This window comes from Vespa crabro, chromosome 1, assembly GCF_910589235.1.
Source record: "Vespa crabro chromosome 1, iyVesCrab1.2, whole genome shotgun sequence".
Taxonomy (NCBI): Eukaryota; Metazoa; Arthropoda; class Insecta; order Hymenoptera; family Vespidae; genus Vespa; species Vespa crabro.
The window spans coordinates 15542743-15570342 of NC_060955.1; the positions used below are offsets into that span (position 1 = coordinate 15542743).

A 27600-nucleotide genomic window follows, 5' to 3' on the forward strand; every position below is an offset into this window, starting at 1 on the left:
TGCCTATCTCTGTCTTCCTCTTTCTCGTACTCGTATTCGCTCCTTTTTCTTTTAACCCTCTTTAGCTTCTTTGTCCCTTGGCACGTCCTTACCAGTCTCTCCTATCCTATTCTAGACGCTCCCTTTGGCCCGACTCTTCTCTTTACTGGATAACTAACACCTTGTAACTAGAAAATCAAGCTCGAAACGCTGATTCCCGACGTTTCGTAGTCCGATGATGTTAATTGGCGAAAGAGACGAAGGGATAATCCCTTCTATCTCCATCTCGTTTTTTCTTTTTTAAGAAGTAACACACCAGACAAAGTCTCATAATCTTCTGTCTTCCTCTCGAAGATCGAAGGTGCCGGACTGATAAGAGCTTGGAATTAGGCTCTATCGTAGTTGTTCACTGTCAGCCGAAATTGTCGAAATGGGGGCATGCCGAATAGACTGTGCTTTCAATGGTTCTTCCTGACCATAAGAAAGAAGAGACACCGAGTAGACTTCCTCCCCTCCTTTGACGTTAACGATCGCCAGAGAAAATTAGAGAACTAAGGTTGGATTAGCCAAGGATATTTCGATGTTGGTTGCTCCATGTGATATGAGCCTGGTCTTTCTCGAAAATTGGCTGGAATATGTTCATTGTTTCCGCTTCGTGTAACTTGTGCGTTTAATGATACGGGAGTTTTAGTAGGAGTCGCATGATAGCTCTTAGAGGCTCTTACGTAGAAGAGAATAGCAGAGGGTTACAAAAATGAAGAAACTTGGGACAGGTAAAGGAGATTGGACTCGCTAAGAAATTGCGAAAAAGTCGAAACCATTTTATTATCACGTGTAGTAACATCCTTCTATGTCGAAAAAATAAAGAACTTCCGAAGATGCGTGAGAATTTTGTCTGTTCCATTCCTCGAATATTACTTCGAAGCAAAGAATGCCATCGAACAATAGGAGATTCGAGCGATAGTGGCATATAAGAATCGTGACGCTGCGTGGTTGAACAAAGCTACGAGCCGAAGAAGAAGAGAAAGAAGAGAACAGAGGAAGGAGGAGGAGGAGGAGAAGGTGGAGAAGAGAAGAAGAAGAATAAAAGGATATAGCGGGAGCGGTTATTACGGTGCCATAATGAGAGGGTGGTCCGGTGAACTGAGGCCATTTTTAGATAAGAAAAGTCGGACCTTGTGGTTGGAGGTCGCGCCGAATTAGGCAGGACTATTTTCATTACGTTCTTTGAGGTTTCCTCTTGGTGTGCGTTGGGCTCTTTGCTGCAACCGAAGAGGAAAGGGCAAATAGTTTAAGAAATCCTGAAAAATTATTGTCTCCCTTGCACTCGATGACCAACTTCTTTTTATCCACGCCACATACACACACACACACACACACAACAACAACACACTATTTCGAAGTTTGTCTAATACTAATGGAACTTTCTTTAAAGAGCCCGTTTTTGCAAACAGAGATCTTCTCTTCCTTAAATTTCATACTCGATTCTTTCGAGGTGTCAGAATATTTGTCTTTACATCTTCGATTTGATTAATTAGCACGAAAACGTAACGTAACGTTTAAACAAATTGCTAGTACATATAATGTATAATGTCTATTAATCATTATTACTTGTTTATTATCGAAAGATAAATCGTAACTTTTCATTGATATTTATTTCTATATATTTTTCTTTCTTTTCTTTTTCAGGTAAGACTTCTGATAAATGATAATAATCGAGAAGTTTCTTTTCTATCGAGAATATCATGGTAAGTCGAGAAAAAAGCGAAACTATTTGTAAGTATGGGGGAATTCATGAGGAATGGCGTATTATAAAACCGGATATTCTTCGTGTGACAACAACGAATGTTTCCGAGGTACTCGGAGTTAGTCGTGCTTTCATAACTCGATTTCGTCTAACTCCATGGCGGTTGAACGTGATCAAAGGAGTTCTTGCGTTAAGAAGATGCGACTTAAAGTATAATATCAAATCGGTATTCGACTGGAAATATCTTTTCTGCCGTGGGGATCTTAAAAAGAGTTGGGAAAATAGGCTGCGGAAGAGAATTTTTATATTTTTCAACGTTATGTTAAAAATAAAAAAAAAAAAATAAACAAATCATTAGGATTGGTATTCGGTTTTATCTTTCATTTAAAGTTATTCTTCGTTAAAAGAAGAAATTGTTACTATGTATGTGTGTATGTATATCTATGTGTCTCTTAGCAGTAATTGTTAGCTGTCGCGGAGTGTCATTTCTTTTTCGCTGTTTTTATCCTTCTTTCTCTCCGTCTGTTCTAATAAAGCATCGGTGAAGAAAGAGAGAGGAGAGAGAGAGAGAGAGAGAGAGAGAGAGAGAGAGAGAGGAGAGAGAGAGGAGAGAGAGAGAGAGAGAGAGAAACAGACAGACAGACAGACATATATATATACACACAACACATAAACATTTAGAAAAGAAGAGACATCGCGTTTCTCGCTTGTCGTGCGGTGGCTCGTATTAATGCGAATCTTTCACGGATATCGTACTTGGAGGTGTCGCGCGAGTGAGCGCCAACGCAGCACTAAATCATCCACGGCCAATCAGACTGGCCTTTGTGAGCTCGCCAGGAAGAAGGCGTCCTCCTTCGAGGATATATCTTTTGACCTCTCTCTTCTTAATCTTTTTTTCTTGTAAGCTTAACGTAGAGACGTCAGTTCTCTTTCTTCACGCTGTTACTTAATTTCACTTGTAATTGTATGCGAAAGAGCGGTTTGCTTACTAATTTGAAAAAAGTCAAAGTATTCTTCGAAATTTATTCGATATATTCTTTTTATTTTTTCTTTTTTTTTCTTTTTTTTATTTTTTTCTACAAAAAGTATAGGTAGATATCATATTTGAATGTAAAACTTCAGAAACATCAAAATTTAGATCATAAATTGCCGTGATTATCAATGGTGATGTCGTCATCGTGTTTCCCGTTTATTTTTCATTTTGAAGATCGATTCATACGTTTCATTTCACTCTCAGTACAGTTTTCATATCATCTTTGTTCTGTCAATTTAATTAGAATTTAGTTTCAATTATTTATATTTGCGTATATCAGTTCAATTTACTATTAGTCAGATTATACAAATCCTACAATATGAACATCGAAAGCGTATAAGGTGAGGATGATAGCTCGAAAATTTCTTTGTTCATAGACAAAACTTGCAAGTTAAAAAAGTTAATGTAAATATACATCTTAACACATTTCCCTTCAGTTTCAGTTCAGTTGACCGATCCGTCATATTTTTTTTTATGTCCAAGATCGTCGTCAACGAAAGTTTTTTTGAAATGACTGACTGAATTTAGATAACTTGCCGTCTTTTGTCTCTAGTATGGTACAGAAGCAAGAGAGAGAGAGAGGGGGAGGGGGAGAGGAGGGAGAGAGAGAGAGATCCCCTATCTCGACCTTAACGTCTTTTGTGTTATTAGGTTGCGATATACTATATTTGTTCTGTTTTTTCACATGTTGGCGGAAAATCGCTTTTTCATACCATTATCAACTTCTCGCACGCAAACATTATTTTTCATTTTATAAAAGTGACATTCCAGGTGTCATTTAATAAAATTTTTCTGTGAGCAGCTAGTCGTAACACTTTTTGTATTATTTTAAACATGTCAGGAAATAAAGAATATTTTCACCATATTTGCTTTTTTATTACAAAAATGCAAAAACCCATTACATAAACTCGTAAACTTGTCACAAAATTTGCTATATACGGAATCTGTACTAATTTAACGTGCAGAAATATAAAGAGAGAATTTTTGCTGTCAAAGATGCATTTTACAAAATATGTTAAGCTGATCTGATCACAAAAAACTTTTATTAAAATGACATCAGAAATGTCACTTTTAAACGAAAGATAATATTTATGTGCGTGAAGTTGATAACGGTACGAAATTGATATTATTGAAGAGTAAAATCTAAAGAACTAAGGAAGGTTAATCTCCTTTGTCCATATACAAAAGACATTATCAGTATTTCATCAAAAAATATCTTTGACGACGATCTTGGATTATCTCGAATAGAAAGAAAATATGACAGATCAATGACTGTACTGAAATTGAATGAAAATGTGTGAAAGTGTACATTTAAATTACATATGTTAATATTAAAATTACTGTGTTTGGAATAATTAGAACAAATACTAAACTAAAATGTTTGAATCGACCATTACGTCGTGAAAATTATATCAATATGTGATAATTAAATAAATACGTTATGTGGTGTTATATTTTGCATGCGATTCAATACTATTAGATGTATAAATAGTATTATTGTGCAATTCAATACTATAATTCAATTCAATATTTCATTGTTCTTATTATTATAAAACGATCTAATTGGTATGAATGAAAAATCAATCGAAATACATTTGTCTCTTTGAACGCGTTAATGAAAATGAACAAAAAATCTTTTTTCGACCATTCAAACGAGAATAATCCTTTAATGGAGTTTGTATCGCGTGAGGAAAAGAGACGAAAAGAGAAAACGGATCGAAGGAAAGTTTGCTGCATCCCAGCCAAGGGCGAAAGTATCCATGTAATTTCGACTGCCGGTCTGCCAACTATCTTTTTAATCGAACATTGATTTACGAGAGTCGCCATTTTGGGACGAACACGAGTGAAAAAATTATCGGTTTTTCTCGTGATCCAAATATTTAGACGTATTCGTGTTCACATACCCATACTGGATTTATGAAATTATCATTACGTCATATACTTCGACGAGGGTCGGAAAGGAAAGAAAAGAGAATGCGAAAATGAGAACACAGTCGCACGCACCTTGCAGCAAAAGAAGGCATCAGGGCATAAGTTATCTTATGACTCGATCGACTGACCGACCAAGCTGTCACGTAAGAAACGGATCTTTTCATTTCTTTTCTTCACCTCGTTCTTACCTTCCAACATTATTTTATTGTTATATAAAAAGACTGGTGAATGTATAAATCAAATAATGACGACATTTGGATCTTTGTAATACAGTCTAAATCTTTACAATAGCTGCCAAAACTTTGTAGTTATTGGAAATTTGAGCAGAATAATATATTCTTTTTTTTTTTTTTATATTGCATAAACATGACGGAAGACCATTGTTACCGATCAGTATGCAGCATCACTTCGAGTATTATCTATCTTGTAGATACGGAACTTACCTGGATGTAATTCGAGAAGGTATATTGAGAGAGATCGAAACGTTATAGTTGGACAGCTGCAGAGAGAGAGAGAGAGAGAGAGAGAGAGAGAAAGAGAGAAGTGGATAGAAGAGAGATTTTCTCTTGACGAGTCGGGGTCTCGTCCCCATTTCGTTCAATAAGTGAGATGAGGCAGGCATATCGGAGGTCTGTGACCTTAAAAGTTGTTCCAAAGGAGACGATGCTTTTGGTAGGAGGAAGGAGGAGGTGGCACGAGTGAAAGAGGACAAGACAAGCTCGTTCATTTTATCGTACACATCGAGGTCTGATGCACACGTATACACATGTGAGATTGAGAGAGAGAGAGAAAGAGAGAAAGAGCACACCTATGGCATGGTATTGTAGAGATATACAGAGCCTGATCTGTCAGGTAGCCCAGTGATACATGGGCATGTGCACATAATAATATCGTGTGACAGGCCGCAGGATAGGTGGCGTGGGTCGGCAGACAGGGAGTGCCACTACGAACTAACCCCGTTTGGTCTACTATATTCTCTCTCTTTCTCTCTCTTTCTATCTATCTCTTTCTCTCTCTTCTACTAATGTGCTTTTCATCGTGATTGTTAACAATTAGCAAGCAAAATCGGTATCTACCGGTACTCCGAGTCCGATTATGCGTCGATTGAGATTACAATGAGAATGTGTTTCGTCATATATAGGGCGTTAAATTAATCTTGATTGTTTAAAATATATCATTTCTTTCAACGTATTGGAAATTTACATTTTTTTTTTCTTTTTGATTTCTTAAATAGATATTATATCCTTGATTCTTTGTAGAATATATACCGATCTCTTTGGGAACAACAGGAAAATTTTTTTATTTGAAATAAATACAAGAAACATATCACGGTGCAAGAGCGATTCGCGATCGCATCATCACACACATGTTTCATTCTCGCGGCATGTAGAAACGAACGAGCGAAGCGAAGGATAAAGAAAAGAGAACATCTTTTCTTTTCTCCCTCTCTCTCTCTCTCTCTCTCTCTCTCTCTCTCTCTCTCTCTCTCTCTCTCTCTCTCTCTCTCTCTCTCTCTGGGTCTCTTTCGCACATGCGTTGAAGTTAGTCCTGAGATTTCAGAGATCGATGGTTCATAAAAGTCAGTATGCTAATAATTCGTAGGGTTAAAGACGATCCCTTTTAACAATTTTTTATGATCCTGTATCGTCGTAATAACCGATCGGTTATATAATTACTTGCGGAAACTCGTAAAATTATCGAGGAGTAGTTTTTAGAATAACAATGAATAAAAACGACTATAACGTCCATAACTAAAAGAAAACATATATATAAGAGAAAACAAAAGCTATCTTACAAAGGGGAGAGAAAGAGAGAGAGAATATCGATACATGAAAATTAATAAAATTTGTACTGTACACTATATTTTGGCGATATTTTATTCTCTCGAAACATTTTGTTATCTTGCTTAAAATTCGATCAATTTTAAGAAAGTTCATATTATGTGAGAATCGATGTATAGTAACGAAACTTATGTAATAATGATTCGCTTTAGGCACGAGAATAACGTAAGTCGATTACGTTTCGTGCAAAATGTTGGAAGTCGAGTGAGAAACTCATAAAGTGGCTTACGCGGAGATTATCTCGTATAACGATTCGCGTGCGCGTTACTTTGTGGTAAAAGTTTGAGGCTTAAAGAAAAATCTTTTCGAGAGAGAGAGATGCAGAGACCGAAACGAGAACGATAAACCAAGATTTTTATTTTGTTTCTCATACCAACTGCGAGATCGAAAGGACTGTCGCGTAGGCAACGAAAATCGGCAATATCACCATCAACTAATACTAGATCTCTTACAGAATAGATATTTATTTGTGTTTCTTGAGTTCCCAACATTTTCGCGTATCACCACGAATCTTAACATCAAGATAGCTATTTTTTATCTTTGCTCTTTTGCTTTTTTACTCTCTTATTTTGTCATGTATTTTCTTCATTAGTATTATTATGAACTTTACATTTTTATACTTTAAATATTTGTCTAACTTATTAACTTATCAACTACTTTGTCTTGGAATAACTATTTCCCCTAGCGCAATAATTGTAAGATATATCTATGAACACTCGTTGGAAGCTGTAGACTGCAACAATGCCGTTTTAACTTTGGTTGTTGCACGAAAGATCTCTCAGATCTTTGCACACACCCAAACGAATTAGTCTATATGATGCCGTGAGGAGCGCTGTTTATAGCTGCCTGTGAAATCGCACGTGCGCTCGCTCGCTCGCTCGCTCACTCGCGAGAGAGAGAGAGAGAGAGAGAGAGAGAGAGAGAGAGAGGGAGAGAGAGAGAGAGAAAGAGAGTGAGAAATCATTAGAGATTTCTTGAGATTATTGGCCAGAGTAATTCATCGATCAGTCCGTAGAAATTACGGATTGCTCACGATTATTACGTGTGATTTATATCGATGTTTGAGAAGATAAATCTGCTCTATCGGCCGATCGTTTGATAGTTAGATACTGGTAGAAAGACTTCAAACACGATTCAAATGGATTCTATTAATTAATAATAATTATCGTTTGTTTTGAATATAACGTATCGCGTAATTAAATGTGTTTACGTAATTATCTTATTGCAATTAATTAAATTTTGATACTGCTTATTATTTTTATTATATTTCTTTTTATATATGTTTTTTTTTTTTTTAAGTATCATGCTGCCCAATAATTTAAGGCATTTATGAGATCAAATCCGACACAAAAAGATTTTGTAAGACATTTTAAATAAGTCGTGCAATAGGAAATAAATTATTATGATTAAAATGAAAAATACGTAAATAAATGATCATATTATTGCAGTGTTATGATATGAATTGATCTGTCTAGGGTATTGATTTGTTAATCCAGTTCGTTAATTCAACGAGCTATGTACCGTATTTAAAACGTAATTTATGTGTCTCCACATGTCCGTAAATTATATATCTAAATTAAATATAGTCCCTCGTTAGATAGAGAATTCTAAGAGGGGGAAAAGATAGCCGTCGACGGTACGTTTGCATTCTAATAATAGTTAGCACATTTCGGACTCTCTCGAATACAATCTGAGAAAAGGAAAAGTCTTCGTAAATTCCTCGCGAGTGTTCGCGAACTTGACGTTTTTTTTTTACATTGCTGCATATCATTCAATATCTCTCGTTCGATAACCCGTTCGTTGTTCAGTTAGAACATTACGACGACCGTTTCCATCGTGAACATTACATTTTCTAGAGTAGTAGGCGAAGCAACCCGTTGTCGTTTCTCCTTTATATGTTTAATTGAACGACGATCGTGCAGCCAATTTAGTTCTAGTCTCTCTACCAATGACGATGGATGAGTACCGGTTCTCCTAGAACGTAGGCTTTCGATTTATGATTCGGTTCGAGACTGTTTTGATAATGGAACGCCTCACGGAAATGCAATTTTACCGTGTATCTGTTAGTTTTCTTGTTGTTCAGTGACACATTTCAAAATCGATGAATGGATAAGAAAGAGCAAATGTTTTATCCTACTACGAATCGATTTTTATAAATACAAAGAAAATAATATATGCGGGAAATGGTTCAAGTATACAAATGATTAAAAGTCCATTCTCTTTGTTCTTAACGCAATGTGTTAATTAGATGCTCGCGACTTGAATAATTGTCCTCGTCGTAGGTAAAAATACGAGTGATCCGATTGTAACTGAGATGCAGTGTTAGGCGCCTAACGCACGTTCTTCCTTATTGAGTCAGAGTCCAACACACAATACCTTTTCTTGTTCATTAACGAGTAGTATGTAATCAAGAAACACGTGTTAACTACTCTCATTAGCATGAAGTTCGTATGGAAGGAAGAATGTCGTTGGCAAAGGTCTCGGGATATAAGGCAACCTAAACTGAGAATTTTAAGAGAAAGAGAGAAAGCACGAGCTATCAGCGCCATTGTCGTTGTGATTATAAGCTATCGCTATCTCGCGTCTATGACGTCATTTAGGTCGAAAGCAAGACCAAGAGCGAATTGCTAGTCTACCAACTCGTTTGTTCCTTCTTCGAGCGAAGATTCAACGATAAACGTTATTTGGGCATAATAACTAAACGGGAAAAAAATCTTGTTCTTGCGATAATTAATCCTGGCTGAATTATGGCTACGATGATGTAAAATCTCCGTCGTTTCTTTGTCCTTTCACCAAAGTTTCCAAGAAAACCAAATGTATGAGAATTACGAAATTGACTTCTTTTAACATATCTTCTCGATTCAAAATTAAAATATGATATAAGTAGTTTTTAGTTTTTGTTGTATTTTCTTTTCTTCTCTTTTTATTTTTTCGACAAAATACATTTAGACAAAATAAATAAATCAATAAATAAATTTATGTATACGTATATGGAGACGATAAATAAATTTATGTATACGTATATGGAGACGATAAATAAATTATATGACAACATCCAAGATAGGTCCATTACATCTTTCCTTATTAGAATGTCTGTTTGATGCCTATTCAATTCTCTTGCCTAGTCGATGTCATCGTTACAAAGAAAGTTAGCAAGTTCTCGTAAGTTCAGTGAACGTCAGGGAGTCAAAGAAATTGGCGTACGTACGTGCCAAGAACCAAGAACCCAAGCTAGATTCCACCTTCGTTTTCCCCCTTCTCCTCTTCTTCATCCCGACGATTACTCAGGCTGAACACCGATCGTTGCTCGTTGTTATGTACCGAATATCAATACTTACGTGAATTGACCTCGAGATGTACGCTGATGTTCCAAATAACTAATTAATCAATTGACGACACTATTGTTTATTAAAATCACTTCGTATGTAAAAAAAATGTTTTGGCCATTTGGACTCTGTTGTGTGAAATCGATTGATGATTCGTGGAAACGTATAGCTGATAGAAATCGTTGAAGAAATTGAAGCACGTTCTAGATAGATTAACAACGGCAGGCCCTGCGTCATCGAAGGGCGAGACCAATAACGACGAGGACTTTGTGTCCATTTCTGTCTGCATAGGACGACCTGTCAAACGCACTACATATACATAATTCGCAGTACATTCTCACTCCATCTCTCTTTATATTTTACTCTTTGTGCCTGTTAATATTGCAACAGTGGTTGCATCGATCCTACGCTTAATGTCTGAGTTCTAACCAATCATGTAAATCTTCTCATTTATGCGTCTACACGATCTACGCATACGTATATACATATATACATACATTATTTCGTAGTATCTCTCTTCTCTTTTTTGTAGATTCATTTTTGTATCAACGTTATAAATAATATACAATGAAACAAAGATCATAGTTAAGTTTGATTGCCGAAATCGTTTACTTTCTGCAAAAGAATACAAAAATTTAAACGCATCAAAATTGTACCAAATTGGAACTGTATGCAATTCATGTAAAATTATATACATAACATTAAATCAACCATGATCGATGATAATGTAAACAATTTCGATAGCCCTATACCCATTCGATAGGACGATAATAATTCCGATGCAACGAACCGTTGTGAATGTTACTCTTCGAGGAGAATAATATTTCTATTCGCCTTGCGATAAAGCAAATTTATGATATCTTATCTTGGAGAGAAACATTTTCTTTTATAAACGAGAAGCACGGTGGTGATCTTTCTCTTTCTTTTTCTCTCGTTCTTTATTTTTCGTGACGTATTTTACTTTTCAATGTATAAAGTTTCTGTTCACGAGTCATTGTTAACACATCGCATTATACAAAAGTATTAAAATATACTCTTATCATCAAATTTTAATGAATAAAGAGCCAATGAGTACTCAAAAATATTCTTTTATTCGCGTTAAACTTATATCTATAAAAATAACATAGAAAAACTAATTTTTGTGATCTGTAATACACAAAAAGAAACAAAGCTGTTACAATTTCCTCATGGAAGGATAAATATTTCTATTATTATGCGTCACTTAAAAATAATTCATAAACATTATCTTTGATAAATTTTTAATATTAGTTTACACTATCGATAGCCAAAATATTGTACATTACTTTGAGTATATTATTTTTCCTTTTTCTTCATTTCATGCGTCTGATTACGTCCTCATTAGTTGAGTTTCATCTCTAATGATACCCTCTATTAGTTTTTTAATATTTAACATTACAGACACTATATAATACTGATGTATTCGTGCTCATTGTATTATCTATTGTTCCACTGTGTATGTGATGTGAGAGCACATATATGTGCTAATGATGCAAATGATTTTCTTATAAATTGATTATTACAAAGAAAAAAATGATCAAATTCTTGATTTCAATATCGAACGTATACCCGTCAATACATCAAGATGAACAAAGTATATATAAAGGTGTCCTGATAAAAGAAAAACTTCTTTCTTCGTATCGACGACCAGTAATACCAGTCGTATTTCACATTCTTTTACAACGCTTTCTCCGCCCCCGTCTTGTTCGAGACGTGACACAGTACACACGGTCTCTTTCTCGAGATCTCTCATGACGGCACGCATGGCATATGCGTATGGCGTATTATGTATGTACATATGTATGTACATACGTATGTATATGTATGTATGTATATGTATGTACGTATGTATGTATGTATGTATGTATGTATGTATGTATGTATGTATGTATGTATGTATGTATGTATGTATGTATGTATGTATGTATGTATGTATGTATGTATGTATGTATGTATGTATGTATGTATGTATGTATGTATGTATGTATATGTATGTATGTATATGTATGTATGTATGTATGTATGTATGTATGTATGTATGTATGTATGTATGTATATGAATGTATGTATATATGTATGTATATGTACGTACGTGTGCGTGTGTGTGCGCGCGCGCGTGTGTGTGTATGTATGTGTGCGTGTGTGTATATATGCGTGTGTATATATATATGTATATATGTATCTCTCTCTCTCTCTCTCTCTCTCTCTCTCTCTCTCTCTCTCTCTCTCTTTCTCTCTCTCTTCCTCTGCTATCTCTGCGTGTGTTTTCACTTTACGGCTCGTCTTTTACGCGCTTCGACGTTTCGCTCGCGATTCCTCCAAAGGAAACGTTGCTAGATACTTTCCAGACCTATAACTCGACGTGACAGAGTGAGTGAGTGAGTGAGTGAAAGAGAGAGAGAGAGAGAGAGAGAGAGAGAGAGAGAGAGAAACGTTGAAATTCTGGAACAATTCGTGCAAACATGCGGAATATGATTCTCAATAGTTTTTGAAATCTCTCGTCGATATCTCGTAGCAATCGTCACGAACGAATCTACCAACATTTTGTTCGAAATTTGTATTATTACTTTTTGAGAAAATTTGAAACAACATTGGATGTAATCATTTATTTGATATTATTACTTAAAATCTGATAGTCTAATTTAAATGCAACGTATTATGTTATTGAATCGAATAGCAATTTTTTGTCAAACATAATCATCTTATGTTTTTGAGTACTATTCGTTAATTTTATATGGTGATTTTTCGAGTAATGATCTACTGTTTTATTGACATTATCTTAAGGGACGAAAAAAAGAAGGGAAGAAAGAATAAAAGAAAGAATAAAAGAAAGAAAGAAAGAAAAAACGAATAAATGAAGGAAAAAGATATATGAGATAAGGGAATCGAAATACTTTGGGCATTTTCTTTCGAATGAAATTTTTAGGTATCGTCGTGATCTTCGTTCTTTGTCTCTCTTTTCTTCCTCTTCTTCGCAGGCATCATTTTTATTCCCTTACGGTACGATGTGTCTTGTCGTCGACGACCGCAACCCGCGAACGCAATGATGACGATGACGACGAGAGGCACATACGCGGTTCACAGCAGTTCTCTTCTATCTTTAGATCGACTTGGTGTAAAAATATTTTCAAGGATCTTTGAAGCTTCTCTCTCTTTCTCTCTCTCTCTCTTTTTCTGTTTGTTCTTCTCCGGTAAGTTGAAGAAAATGCAAAAGGGAGAGTTAGAAAATAAAATTTATTTAAGAAAAGCTATAACATACGAGATATGAGAAGTAGTTAAAATGATATAACTACCAAGTGTCATAAGAATATATACATAAACAAATAGAAGAAATATGATTAAATCGAGTTGAAGGATAAAGGTTGTAAGTATAAATTGTCGAGAGACAATGAACAATAAATGAGAAGAAAAAAGAAAAGATAGTGAGAAAAGAGAAGAATTTTTCAACGTTTTGTGAGAGGAAAGAAAAAAAATGTGAGGGTTGGTAAAGAGGTATGAACGACGAAGCAGCACACCGTCGTTTTGTCACGAAACGTACGACATTGGCTTTTATGTTCCTAATAATGTGAGTGCACCGGCTGTCAGGTTTCTTCCCACTTTCTCTCTTTCTCCCTCTCCCTTGTTCTTTTCGTTACCAAGAGACATCAAGAAGATGGTCGACGTACACGACAATTTTTTTGGATTTCAACGAAAAACGAAAATGAGTCATAAACTACGTGTCCCTTATCGTCGTCCATCCAATTTCTGTTATTTGCTCTGTATAAAAATTCTGCGTAAAAAAAAAATCCGAAATACTCTACTCCTTGGTACTCTTTTCGACAACTTTTCTAATCTATTATAAAAATTAACTCAAAGCCAATTTTTATTTCTGTAATATTCGAAATATAATTCGATATAGTATGCAGTGTATTCTCTTTTTTTTTTTATTTCCTCATCCTTTAAGACTTTACTTATAAAAGAATAACAATGAATGAAATTAGTCGGATAAAAATGCATGATTTCTCTCCATCACCCAGAAATCCATAATCTTACCACAACACGGTCTGAAAGTATATGTGAATTTGAATATAATCTTTTGATGAGACCTTCTTCAAAGTTAGCGACACTTTTATGAAAGCAATGCGAAAGTCGTCGTTGGTGGTACCGCTACCGGTAGATTGGCAGATCAAGCGTTAATAATGTATGACGACGTCACCAACAAGAGTTTTCCTTGTCTTCTTCTCCTCCTTATTATCATCCTCGTTGTTTTATTTCAAGGATGACAAGAGAGGACTTTAAGGAACATAAGAGGGTAAGTTTTTTTGGATTACGTTCCGCTCATCGTTCAATTCAAGTAGTTTCGTTTAAATCGTTCAAATGGAACAAATCTTTCTACTTATTTTTTTCTCTCCTTTTAAACAATCTCCGGTTTTATAAATGTTTTTCTTTTTATTTATTTAAACTTGAAATTAGTCTATATCAATTATTTTATGTATTTTTTATTCCTCTGTTTCTTTTTCTCCGTCTTTTTTTTTTTTCTTTAATTATTTTCAGTGAAGCTTTCCCCTTTTTTCGACAAAGCGTCTTTTCTCTCTACCAAATGAATATTTAATTTCTACTTATCTACCGCACTTCGAATGATCGTAGTATAAGCGAGAATAAATAAACTCCTCTCCGGGAGGGAAGACAACGCGAGGAAGACGTATCTTAATGGTAATCCGCAGACGACATCTGCCAAGCTACCTTTCATTTTTTCTCTTTATCTTTCTTTCTATTTTTCTTTTTACATTTCATTTCTTCTCCGTTAAAAGGCTCCGTTTACCATTTTTTCTGGAAATAAATTATATATTTCTAATCGGACTACGTTCTTTTTTTTTTCATCTTCATTTCAAGTGTTAGGAATCAGTCTCATTTTTCTTACTGCAATTTAAATTTTATAACCTTGATGTATCTGTAGATCGTTAAAACGAGATAGTTAACGTTGAGGTAGATCATCGGGCGATTAGATTTCCACGGAGTTACCGATGATCGTTTGATCTCGAGTAATGGATATCTCTCAGAAGAGTCGAAAGAGAGATCTCTCGAGGACGTCGCTGTTTCTATGTCCTCCTTTCTTCGTTTTCGCAAAGAATTGAATAAGAGAAAAAAAGAATTATGGACAGAGAGAGGTCTAATGATCGAGCATTGCATAAAATCTCTAAAGAGCTAGAAAGATCAGAAAGCGAGCGAGCGAGCGAGAGAGAGAGAGAGAGAGAGAGAGAATTATACGTATGTATCTGTCACTTAACAGCGTTCGATCGGGCTGAGCAAATAATTCCGATACGTAAAGCGCGCGTCTCGCTGAAATGCACACAGTGAAACATACAGAGACGTTTACAGACGTGCATTTAGAGAGAGAGAGAGAGAGAGAGAGAGAGAGAGAGAGAGAGAGAGAGAGAGAGAGACAGAGAGAGAGAGAGAGAGAGTGAGAGAGAGAGAGAGAAGGAGGGGAAGCTCGAAGGTCTGCGGTTCACGGCGGTGCATTGCACGGTCCGCGGAGCATTGGCTGCATACGTACGTGCAGTGAATGGCATTGAGGGGTCTCTACCTATAGAGACTAGATTAGAGTGCATTAGCCTCAACGCTAAGTCTATGTAGATATCTTTTGCGCGAGTTCCCCGTACGCTTTCTATGCGAGAAAGAAAGAAAGATAGATAGACAGACAGACAGACAGATAGACAGACTGACTGAACGAGAATTTTAGAAAGAGAGAGAAAGATGTGTCTCTCCTGTTCTTATCCCTACTATTTTCTCCCTAACATCGAGTGCAACGAGAGTTAACAGCTGCTGCGATTATCGAGCAGCAATGATGATAATCGATGAAAGCGAAGGTTTAAACGCTTTGCTACAAGAAGTTTCTCTCACGATTACTTCGCTCTTTCTCGTTTCATTGTTATAAGCAAAATGCGTATATGTGATAAAGAATGAGAGAAAGCAGTATCCAAAGTTCAAGTAGATTAAATTCATCGATTCTAACAAAGTGTTAATCAATATCAATAATCGACTCTCAACGGGATGTTAATCTCTTTACCCTTTCCTTTTAACTTGTTTATCAAATTTATTAATTAGGTTTATCGATAAATCGTTTGCATAATTATTTGCAGTAATATTATTATCAAATGATCGAATTACGTGTTCGATTATGTAATCCTGTACGTTTTGGATCGTTCACGCTTTTCGATTAAACGAACACGGTCACTTGATCACAATAAATTCGTATATATTATTTCCTTAGTATTAAACATGTTATTGAAAAAATTAGTTGAAAATTATTTCAACTCGATATCGATTTTGATCATTAATAAGCTCTATCAAAAACCAACGTCATGATTAATGATATCTTTCGAATAAGACTAGGATAAATTAGTTGCATCCTCAAAGCTTTTTTACTTCTTTCTCTCTTTCTCTTTCTCTCTCTCTCTCTTTCTCTCTCACTTCCTTTCACTTCCATTCTTTCCACTTCTTTCGATTATTAATTTTAGTTTCGATTATTGCGTGACAAAGAAATAAATGGAAGAAATAAAGAAAAGAAGAAAGAGTCATAAAATCACGACGTTTTCATCTTCATCGTCATCTAGTCGTCGTTCGAGGACGGTGATATGACTAATTATTGCAGATTAACGTATCCGTCCTGTGGTTATCGCGTCGCTTCGACGAACATGTTTTTCTCTGGTAGTGAACAGACGCGCGCGCACGGATAAATATAGTCGCACCGTATCCGGTGTAATAAAACGCACTCGAATCCAGGTCAGCCGTTTACATATTGCCACACGTTATAGCAATTTTCCCGTATGCATAGAAACGACAGGTCGATGATGAAGACGACGATAATAATTCGAGAGACCATGACGAAGTCGATAACGGCGAAAACTACGACGACGACGACGACGATCAGGGCGTTGCACTTTTCCCGAGGCTGAAGAAAATCTTCTCAGACGCATTCTGGGCTCGGTATAGACGAGCCACGACCTTGTCGTCTCGTGGCTTACCGATCATCGAAGGAAGTTGCGAATAATCGTGTAGAATGACAATGACGGAAAGAGACAGTCAGTGCGTTGAACTTGCTCATCATCTTTCTCCTTGTATTCTTTGTAGTTCTTTGTTATTTTTGTTCATTATACTCTCTCTCTCTCTCTCTCTCTCTCTCTCTCTCTCTCTCTCTCTCTCTCTCTCTCTCTCTCTCTGTATATTTTTCCGCTTTATCGAAAATTTTCATTTTCTTTGTAAACGAGACAGTATAAAGAGTTCCTCAAGAGTTTGCCAAAATATACAATGAAAGTTCGACTAAGAAAGTTGACGCTGATCTATTTGAGATGAAGAAGCAGTCAGGATTAGATGTGTCACTAGACAAGCATGCAATAAGATAACACTTGGAGGCTGTGTTCGTCATCGCGCGTTTCTCGAATGGGTTAATCATTCTCTTGATTAGAATGATCATGTTCTATATGAACGTTAATAAAGCTTCAGTGTAAAGTTATAAATAAATTGAATTAAAGAATAAAAACAAGATAATTTAACAACAGCAAGCGAAATTTTTTTTTAAATTCTTCAAAGCTGACGATAATAATAAGAATTCGTTTGTATTTCGCTACGACGAAAAAGTTTTTCATGTTTAATTAGAATTTTCGATATCCATGAAATAAAGAGCGAATTAGAAAAACGTTAGTTTTCAGGTAGAGAGTAATAATCGTTTAGGAGCATGGTTCTCTTGTGGAAATTGGCTCGTTAAACGTGTACACCTTTCTCGTGCCAAACAATGTTGCTAAAGACTTCGTTAATGGTTCGACAAACGAGTTTAAGGCACGATCTTTTTATCTCACTTTCTTTTTTTTCGATTTTCTTGCGACGACGAGATAACGCAAAATGAGATCGAGTTGGTTTCGAGTAATTTTTCTTTTTTTTTCCGAATCTTGGATCTCTTTTTTTTTTTTTTATTTTGTCTTTAAAAAAAGATGATCGAAGATCATAAGATTCTTACCCTATCTATCGCGACTAGCACTGGAATATCGCGGTGGAGGACTAACGTTCGGTTAGAGGATGCGAATTATATTTAATAAAATATCAACGTTAAGTGCTGGTAAAGCCTCTTAGTCGGGAAGAGCTCTTAAGCTCTTGCGAGAGAGCGAGAGAGAGAGAGAGAGAGAGAGAGCATGTTAGGAGGGTTGGAAGGAAAGGGCTGCAGGGGTGCAGTCACTTAGGATAAGTCCTCCAATTCCGCATTTCTTTTTGCATATTGGTATCGTAAGAGATGTCATTCAAAGGGATTATTTTTTACTATTAGTACCTAGACAAGCCGTTGAATAATTTTCCAAAAACGGTTTCATATAAATTGTCCTGTTGTCCTGTTGTCATTTAAAAGTAAAATTCTACAACTCTTAAAAAGAATTCTTTATGCTTTTAAGACTTAGTTGAATACATTTTCGAAGATAACGAGGCGTTATCTCGGAAGAAATAAAGAATTACGTCGGACGTCGAGGGGTTTAAGTAGGTGACATAACGCGAATTAACTTTCACCCCTTAAGTACCGGCTCCGCGAAAATCACGCGCCGACACTGATTTCGTTCGCTGACTCTCGCCGTTCGGCCCTTTAAGGACCGTCGTTAATCACGTCCGCGCCATGCTGAAGGTTTGATGACAATCTTATCTTAAACGAGTAATTAGGAAGTCTCGTAGGGACGCTGAAAGTTCTAAATCGCGTTTCCACGCCTCCTTCGCATTATCGGCCGGCAAAAGGTGGGGAAAAGGGTGAGGCAGAGGGATGTTTCGGGTGGCCCGATGCGATATTTCGACCTCGTTATTTATAATTTTCCTTCCAATTTCATGGGCCGCGTGTCGCACGAAATCACTCTGTAATTAGCCGTGTTCCGAGTAAAACGGGGATGGTTGAGCGTGTGCGTGTATCTATGTGCATTAGAATTTACGGAAACGCATACGTATGATCATTACCAAAGCTCGTTTATGCTTTAAACGATCTTTGCCTTTGAAGAAAAATCCAAATCCGGCATTAAATACTTTTTGAGTAAATAAATTTTCATGTAATCCAAAGTAAAGCTCAGCTTTCTTGCTGGTGGATAATGGTTAATTACGGTCGCCAGATTTTTTTTCACGAGGTCTCAATTTACTTAACGCAGAACTCGCTGTAAATGAAAGACGCGCGTGATAATAAAAACGAATAAGTCATTAAGTTTTATCAAATTTCTTTTTTTATGAATTATTAATTAACGTAACGATCAGCAATTAACTATAATTCTTTTTGTTATATTTATTTAACGAAAACATTGAATATGGATAAACGAACATTATGAGATGGTAAGTCATTGTTTGCGGAGTCAGACATTCGTATATTAGCAGATACTCGAGAAATAACTTTCCTTGAAATTCAGTGCTTCTCTGAGCGAAACAATGCGAGAAATGGAGAAGATAAGGGTGAGGGTAAAACCACTTTTGGAATGATTAACCTCGAATCCGAGTAGTAGTAGTAATGATGGTGGTGGTGGTGATGGTGATACCAGTAGTAGTAGTAGTAGTAGTAGTAGTAGTAGTAGTAGTAGTAGTAGCCATCTGACGATTAGAGCGATTGCTCAAAGTTTCTTGAGCCGACGGCACAATTTCCTCGAAAGGCCTTTCTCTCTCTTTCTTTCTCTTGGTCTACTACAAATATGTCCGCTCTTGTTTCGTTGTTGTCTTGAAAGACATTTACCTCTCTCAACTATGCCTCTTCCACTTTGTCTACGTACTAATTCTATTCGTTTTCTATCATCCTCCTTCTCCTTCGTATAGTTGAAACGTTCGAGTCTCAAGGAAAAATATCTCGGGAATGAAGATGTCGAAGGGATTTCCGGTCGAACGATTTTTACGGGACGATGAGAGGATAACCGTTTAAAAGGAGGCCAGACAACAACGTTCGACGATGAAAGAAGAAGAAAGAGAAGGAAAATATCGTCATGCCTTTCCTCATTCTTTTGTTTTCTTCTTTCTTCTCCTACCCTTTGTCTCGAGAAAAGGGACAGACGCATTGAGAATTTCCCAATGAGTCTTTTTCCTATGATGTTCTCTTGTTTTTTATATATATATATAGTACGAGAAATAGAATATTTCTCATGAAATTTTTGCAAGCCTATCACGTTCTCGGTTGGTGATTTCGAGCAAGTAGTTTTAAAGAACATTTCATTCTCCCGACGGGTTACACGAACGAACATGAAATGATTTGAAGATAGCCTGATGATATTGAGGTTCTGTTTGGAGGTAAGAACAAATCGCCGGCATTAAGAAACGCCTCATACATCGTAGAAGCTAAGGAGAAAAGGGTGGAAAGGATGGTGGAAGGAGAAGGAGAAGGGACTACGGAAGATGGAAGTAAAAAAGAAAGAAAGAAAGAAAGAAAGAAAGAAGGAAAGGAAAAAAAACAAAAGAGAAAAAGGTTCGCTCCGTGGGTGTAGTATGTACATACATTCGAGTGGGATGAGTATAGTGCTATGGCATGTGATATATAGTCGTGTCTGGTAGCGTTGAACGTTGTTGCAATCTCCCTTAGTGGAAGGGACATAGATTTTTATGGATAGTCACGGTTAGGGTGCCTCGCCTCGGGCGAAAATCTGTCGTATGAATTTACGTTGATCGGTGTTTTAGCGTCGGAAAGCTCGGCAGGAGGGAAAAAGAGGGAGGATAAGAGTCGTCTGCTATCTTTGCCGTAGAAAAGCAAGTTTCTCTTGTTTCCTCTCCATGCGTCTATTTTCGTTCTCTCACCGTTGTAAAATAAATCCTCTGCCATATCTCGTATATTTCTCCTTGAAAAGCAACTCGTGCCTTTTCATCCGATTACTTTTCGTAATCAAAAAGAGAGAAAGAAAGGGAGAGGATAGTATCGTAATCATATTTTTATCCTTACAAAAGCATCAAATTCATTTTCCCAATCGACGTAGAGATTAAGATCTTATTGAAATTTGACAAAAGACAAAATAACATGGGTCTCGTGCCTGCTCTCTCCCTGTCACCCCTCTCTTTTTCTCTTTTCATCTCTATTTGATTTCAAGCAAAATTTCGATCCGACCTCTGTCGATTTGGAGACGATAGCACTATCGAAGTCATCCTGCGTGAAAAAGCTATCTCTTTGTGAGAAAGATCCAATCGGTATATTATCTCGGCCCTTTCAATTCCGCCTATGATCCACGAGAGGGAGGGAGATGCTTTTAGTACTAGGAATAGTAGTCGCTATCTTTTACTGAAAATCGTATCAAAGTTGTGGACTCTTCCTATCAGGATCAGTTTAATTTTATAAAAAATAAATTGCTTATTTCTATGATGATTAAAATCTAGGATTGTAAGAACTCTCTGAGTCTTTCAAAAGAAAATTTTTATACGATTGGATCGATCCAATGATTCGTGATAAGGATAAGATAGTAGGTAGACGTATATTTACATACGTATGTATATTCGTGAGAAGAACAAAAATTTTTTTTAAGTAATTGATATCAATGTATGTATAAGAAATGAAAAAGAATCAAAACAACGGAGAAAATATTGGCAGACAACAAAGGAGAGAGAGAGTTATATAAAACAAACGAATGTTATCTGTGCATTATTCTCGATCATTGTTGTCATTGTATTACTTGTTAATACTGAATCAAATTAATTTTCGTAACTTAAAATAAAAATTCATATGCTTTTTCTTATTATGATTGATACTGGTTGATGATTTTTCTTTCAAATCTTTTGTAAAGAAAACTCACGCCATAAGTTTTACAATTAGAGTTGATTTGGCGAAAGAACAGGATCGAGACTTTCTTTATATTTTCTTTTTCTTTGTACCAATCGCAATTACGTGTAATCGCCTTTCCACGCGGAAATCGAGAGTAAGCCGCTTAGTCGGAGCAAAACGGAAGGAGATTACGAGGAAAAAATCTTGTAAAGCTCTGGGAAAATCACTTCGAGACATTTTACTACTATTTTCTTTTCTTTTTCTTTTTCGTTTTCTTTTTTGTATTCTTTTCTTATTTCTTAGTAAAATTCATGTTTGTTTATTGTATATTGATTTTGTCAAAATTGTAACTATAAATTATACGGATGGAACAATTTAATTTGTTTTATTCGTATGAATATATTTAAGTGCAATAACAGAGAAATAATATCGATCTAATGATTTTATTTCGACCGTTTGGAAAATATACTGTAAAGAAGAAAGCGAAAGGAAGAAAAAAAAGTGAGAGAAGAAAGTCAGAGAGTAGTAGATGTTCGTCGTAGGAATAAGAAAGAGAAAACGAGAGGGAAATAGAATCAATCGATTATTTTCATGCGAGAAGGAGCACAGTGAAGAGGGTTTCTTTGTTCGATTTGACTTGCCTTGGTACAAGGCTACGACGACAGTAGGTCACTTGCATTGCGGATTCCCTTGGGGGAAGGAAAAGGGTGAGGGAGGGACTATATAGATCTAAGAGCAGGGAAAGTTTCCACGAAAAGTTTCCTCTCGTCTTATCAAGTCTCCCTGGCTCCTTTCCAGCCGACGGAGCACGTGCTATCCTTCCCCCTTCTCACCCTCTCTTCCGTTCTCTTTTCCTTTCTTTCTTTCTCCTTTTCTCTCTCTTTCTCTTTCTAGTCCTTAGGATTCTTTGTCCTCGAACTCGTAAATCCGCTAAGAAGAACAAGGATCCCTGCGAGTTCCCTTGTTCTTTCATTCTCTCTCTCTCTCTCTCTCTCTCTCTCTCTCTCTCTCTCTCTCTCTTTCACTCATTCTTGCTTTTGTTCTTAACTCATATATTTTTTTTTTCAAAACCTTATTTGTTTTATTAAAGTTTGGTATATATATATATATATATTATATATAATAAATATTATATAATAAATATTATATAATAATAATAATAATAATAATAATAATAATAATAATAATTGTTTATACAGGCGACTATGAATAGTAAATTATTAGGGAAGTTTTCTTTTTATATTATCTTTTACATCATCCCTTCAGTATTTTATTTTACAAGAAAAAATATAATTTTGTGCGTTTATATAAAATAGAAATTGGTTTTGAAAACTTTTGTAACAAATTATTGAATACATATCTCCGTGCACATATTATAAATTATTTAACGTTAGTTAGTTTAAAACAAAAGTTAGTTTAAAAATTCAAAAATTATTTATAAAAAATTTTTAATAATTATTAATAATATAGTTAAAAAGTAAAATTTGTAATTTTTAAAATAAATATTTTTAAAGTTTTTATTTCTTATATAAATAAAGATTATTATATGACCTGCTGACCTATATAATATTTTGTAAGTGTATTGATAGAGTAACCTACATAAATTTCTAGAATCTATGTAAGTCTATCAGCTGAGTGACGTAAATTACTACCACTACTACTATGTAGTTGATAGAACATGAAATGCTTCAAATAGAAAACATAACCACAATTTCGAATGCTTCAAAGTTTATTCGAAGTTTAAAATTGTTGATATTGGTTACGAAATCTTGACAAATCATTAATTGTTTGACAGTTTTCTTGTTAAAGTGACAATGGACTCACGCTATAAAATCCGAGGTACTTTGTTTCGCATCTGTATTGTAGCTTTGAACATAATTCCTACCTTACAACGCATAAAAGTTATTTTTGTAACTTTCGTTGCAAAAGTTTAACACCGCTACATATTTATTGCTCGTTTAGTAACAAGATTTTATTCAAGATATTTTATGTTTTAATATATTTTATTTGATATTGATTAGTGTTCTTATTATATATTTGAATTATTCATTATAATTAGAAATCGAACTTGAATCCGAGCATTTACGTATTATATACATTCACTACTTGGTTTCCGATTTTTATAATTTTTTTTATGTATACATTTTATAGTTAAAGTGAAACATCTTAAAGTTAAAAATAAGAAAGCCGCGAATTTATATATACACACACATACACACATATATTATACTACATGATGTTAAACTTTAAATACGATTTTATTATTAAATAATAAATAATACGAATAAGTAGTGAATTAATTTTTTCTATATTATTTCTTTTCTCTCATTTTCAATATATCTATTATGTATTGCAATGTTTTATATCAATGATACTGCTTGAAATAAAGTAATCAAAAAACTTGTAAGATATTGGATACTTATCAAGTTTTTTAAATTTATCAAAACTTTTGAGATTTTTAAACGTATGGAGTTGATGATGAAGAATTTCAAAAATATTGGATTGGAATCAAGTTCAAAGTTATGATACAAATTCGAAGGGATTCTACGTTTTCATAGCGAGTTCATTGTTGATTGAACAACGAAAGTAACAAAAGATTCAAGACTTATCAAGATTTTCATAACTTTTCATATTTCTAATCAGATTCGAAGTGATTTGAATTTGTCATTTAAATAAACAAAACAGATTTGAAACAATTCAAAGTATCTTAAATCTCATCTCTAGGTATACAACTAAGATCTCTATATACTAATAATAAATGGAAATATATCAAAGATAATATTTTTGAGATCAAAAGTCATGAAGACAAAACTTGAAATAAAAATCGTTTTACAGGAAAAAGATATTCTCTTTTTATCTTTTTATTTTGATACAGTCGATATTTGATTTCATATACGAATATTTCGTAAGTACAATATATTATTTACTGTTGAATGCATTTTCATTCATTTCTATTCGATTATATTTGATTTCAAAATTTATATTACTCTTTTGTTATTATTTTAATTGTAATAACGATTTTTTTTATAAAGAACAGGCAATATTTTATTTTTCTTTTTTCTACAGAGAATGTCATCATCTCCCCTTTTCATACCTTGGAGCAGATGCGGAAACTAGCCGGATCCAATCGTAACAAATTTTACGCTTTTTCTATATACTATTCTTTAACGTCCGGGAGCCAATGGTCGTTTGGCAACAGCGTTAAGACTTCAGATAAGAACGTTTTTAAGAGTACCCTGGAAATCCCAATGGGGCCCTTTTTCACCACGCTTCCATCACCCTTTTTTAAACCCTCTTCTTTACAGGTCATTTTATACTACCGGGTATATAAACTAAGCGGTCTTGTTTCTTTTTTTTTTTTTTTTACCCTTCTTTGGAACATCTTTTGCGACAATCCATACTATCCTATATGTAAGAAACTTTCATAGATGTAAGAAATTAAATTACAATATTAAATACTGTACATTTTTTTGCTCAATAAAGAGAACTTTTCTCATAATTATCAACGAGAATTCGACTAATACAAATGGTAATAGAGGTTTGGGTAGTGAGGAAATGGCGAGGACGTTTTGAATGTTGTATTTGCTTTCGAGTGTATTTCAGCCCTCTATACTTTAGCCCTCGATATTTCCCTTCTTTATTATTTTGCGCCGTCGAGCATACCGTCGAAGGGTGATTTTTATATTTATTATATTTGTATCGCTCGCGTATTATTGAATTCCAATAATCCGCAACGCCGGCGCAAAAGCCCGCTAAGAATGTATCTATGTATTGATGTGCGACGTTTGTACTACTCGCGTATCCTTTTTTCCATATAACTTTTCCATTTTCGATAAGCCCAGTACGATGAGCGCTTCTTCTTTCTTCCATCTCCCTTTACTATCTAATCTTTGCGAACATTGATCCCAGTCTACGTCGTATACGTTTTTGATCATTCAAAGATACGATTTATTTCCGTTTATTTACCATTGACCCATCATTCTGAACGAAAAATAATGTGAAGTTCGATTATCTGTTCGTCTTCAATTTCCTTATCCAATATTAATTAAATAATATTCTCATTGAATTTTATTTTTATTCTTCCGAGGGAAGTATGACTACAACAAAAAATAAAAAATTGCACTAATGTCATTATTTGCGTCGTATGAAAAAATTTATTAAATGAACGATCGCATCGATGATGTTTTCAGAATCGTATTAAATAAATGAAATATGATAATTTAATTTTCTTCGATACATTACGAAGTAGATATAAATAAGAAGTGAACGGCAGTTTTTGTCAGGCGGCTCGAGACGAATGTATGTAAGTGATGACATAGGTAGTCCTTTCTCTAAACTATCGACCTGGTCCAAGGAATTATCGGGCTTGCCAACGAAAGTCCTCGAGTATGTTCCCAGACGAACTCTCTCTCTCTCTCTCTCTCTCTCTCTCTCCCCCTCTCCTTCCTATACTTTTCTTTTTTTTTCTTTTCCCCTATCCTCTCCACTCTCTTTCTACATGCTCATCGGCGTCCCTCTTCGAACGGGTATTCTTGCCAATCGACGAGCCCTCCTCTCAGTTTCTCTTCAAACAGTAGAAACATAGCACTGTGGATATATCCCGATGATATCTCTTTGTGAATAAATAAAAAAAAGAAAGAGCAAGAGAGAGAGAGAGAGAAAGAGAAAAAAAAGAGAAGAAACGGTCACGTGTGTGTTCACTCCAAAAATATTCTCCCTCAGTCTGCTTTCCCTTTTCGTCAATTTTTCATACACTTTCACATTATCCACGAAGACGACAAGGTCTACGAGGTAAAAAGACGGACGTCTAGTCCGTTGTGAATTTAAAAGTGGAAGAAAAGGAAAATTTCAAATTTATTGAGCGGTTTCTCATCGATCGCAAGAACTTCTATTTTCAACGGATCATAAAATGCGGAGAAAGAGAAAAGAGAAAAACAGAGATAGATATGACTTCCCTTAACTATTTTTCGAGGTCACGTTCACGGGCACGAGTTCACAGCTCTATCGATCGTGCCGAGTAAAATATATAGACGCCGTACGCACTCTGGATGGGAACTTTGAAAAGAGACTTTCTTTCTCTTTCCCCTTTCTTCAATCTCTTTCACGCTATTCGTATTTCATGAATTTCGTGTTATAAAATCTCGTAATATCTTCCTAAATTTCAATTTATTTTATGAAAAGGATCTTTTTATATATATATTTATATAGATAAAAAAAAAAAAATAGGAGAGAAAGAGGAAGAAAGAAATCTTTGGCTATTTCATAAATTTCGTTTACTCTCTCCTGTACATTCTTTCTCTCTTTATTTGTTGTTTATCACGGTCGGAAGAACTCCTTCGTTACGGCACATGCCCTTTTGAATTTATTTAACGAACAGCAAGTCACTTCTTTTTTTTTTATAAGAATTACTTGCACTTTTACACGAAGAAAAGGAATCTTTGAAGAAGTTGTGAATTCATTTTTTTTTTATGAATGTTTAATTATACGTATTATTAACACGAGAAGTTTTATAATATTTCAAAAAATAATTGTTCAAAATAATGGTGTAAAATGTTCGTTCGTTCAAACATATAAAGTATTAACGATGATCATACTCGATGTTTTCAGATGGAGGATGAAGGTAATCACGGCAACGACGATACCAGATGCTTCATTTTATCGACTTTGGCAGCATTGCAGTGGTCCAGAGTCTCTTGCGTTCTTTGTCGTGCCGCCATGCTTGTCTTTGATCGGTATCCTTTGGTAGACGGCACTTTCTTTCTATCGCCACGACAACATTCTCCGGCTTGTGCTGAGGTAAAGTTAATAATAATTCTTATTATCAGAGAATCCATTAGGATAATTCTTGAACCGATTATATTGAATTAGCAAAAAAATAATATCCGATTTTTGCAGTAAATAGTTTTTTTTTGTATTTTTTGTGGTCTTTCATATCATTGTGTCTCTAACACATCAAACAGGTTTATGCAATGACTGTTAAATGAATATTTAATCCAACTATGAGAAAA

The 27600-nt window shown here is 35.1% G+C and overlaps 1 protein-coding gene across 1 annotated transcript in view; it reads left to right on the forward strand.

The window, feature by feature from the left end:
* LOC124428712 (headcase protein) overlaps positions 1-27600 on the forward strand; it is a 110517-nt gene that overhangs the window by 81896 nt on the left and 1021 nt on the right. The window contains exon 3 of the mRNA XM_046973093.1: positions 27200-27388. Coding sequence (XP_046829049.1) covers positions 27200-27388 — 189 coding nt within the window. The remainder of the gene's footprint in view (positions 1-27199; positions 27389-27600) is intronic.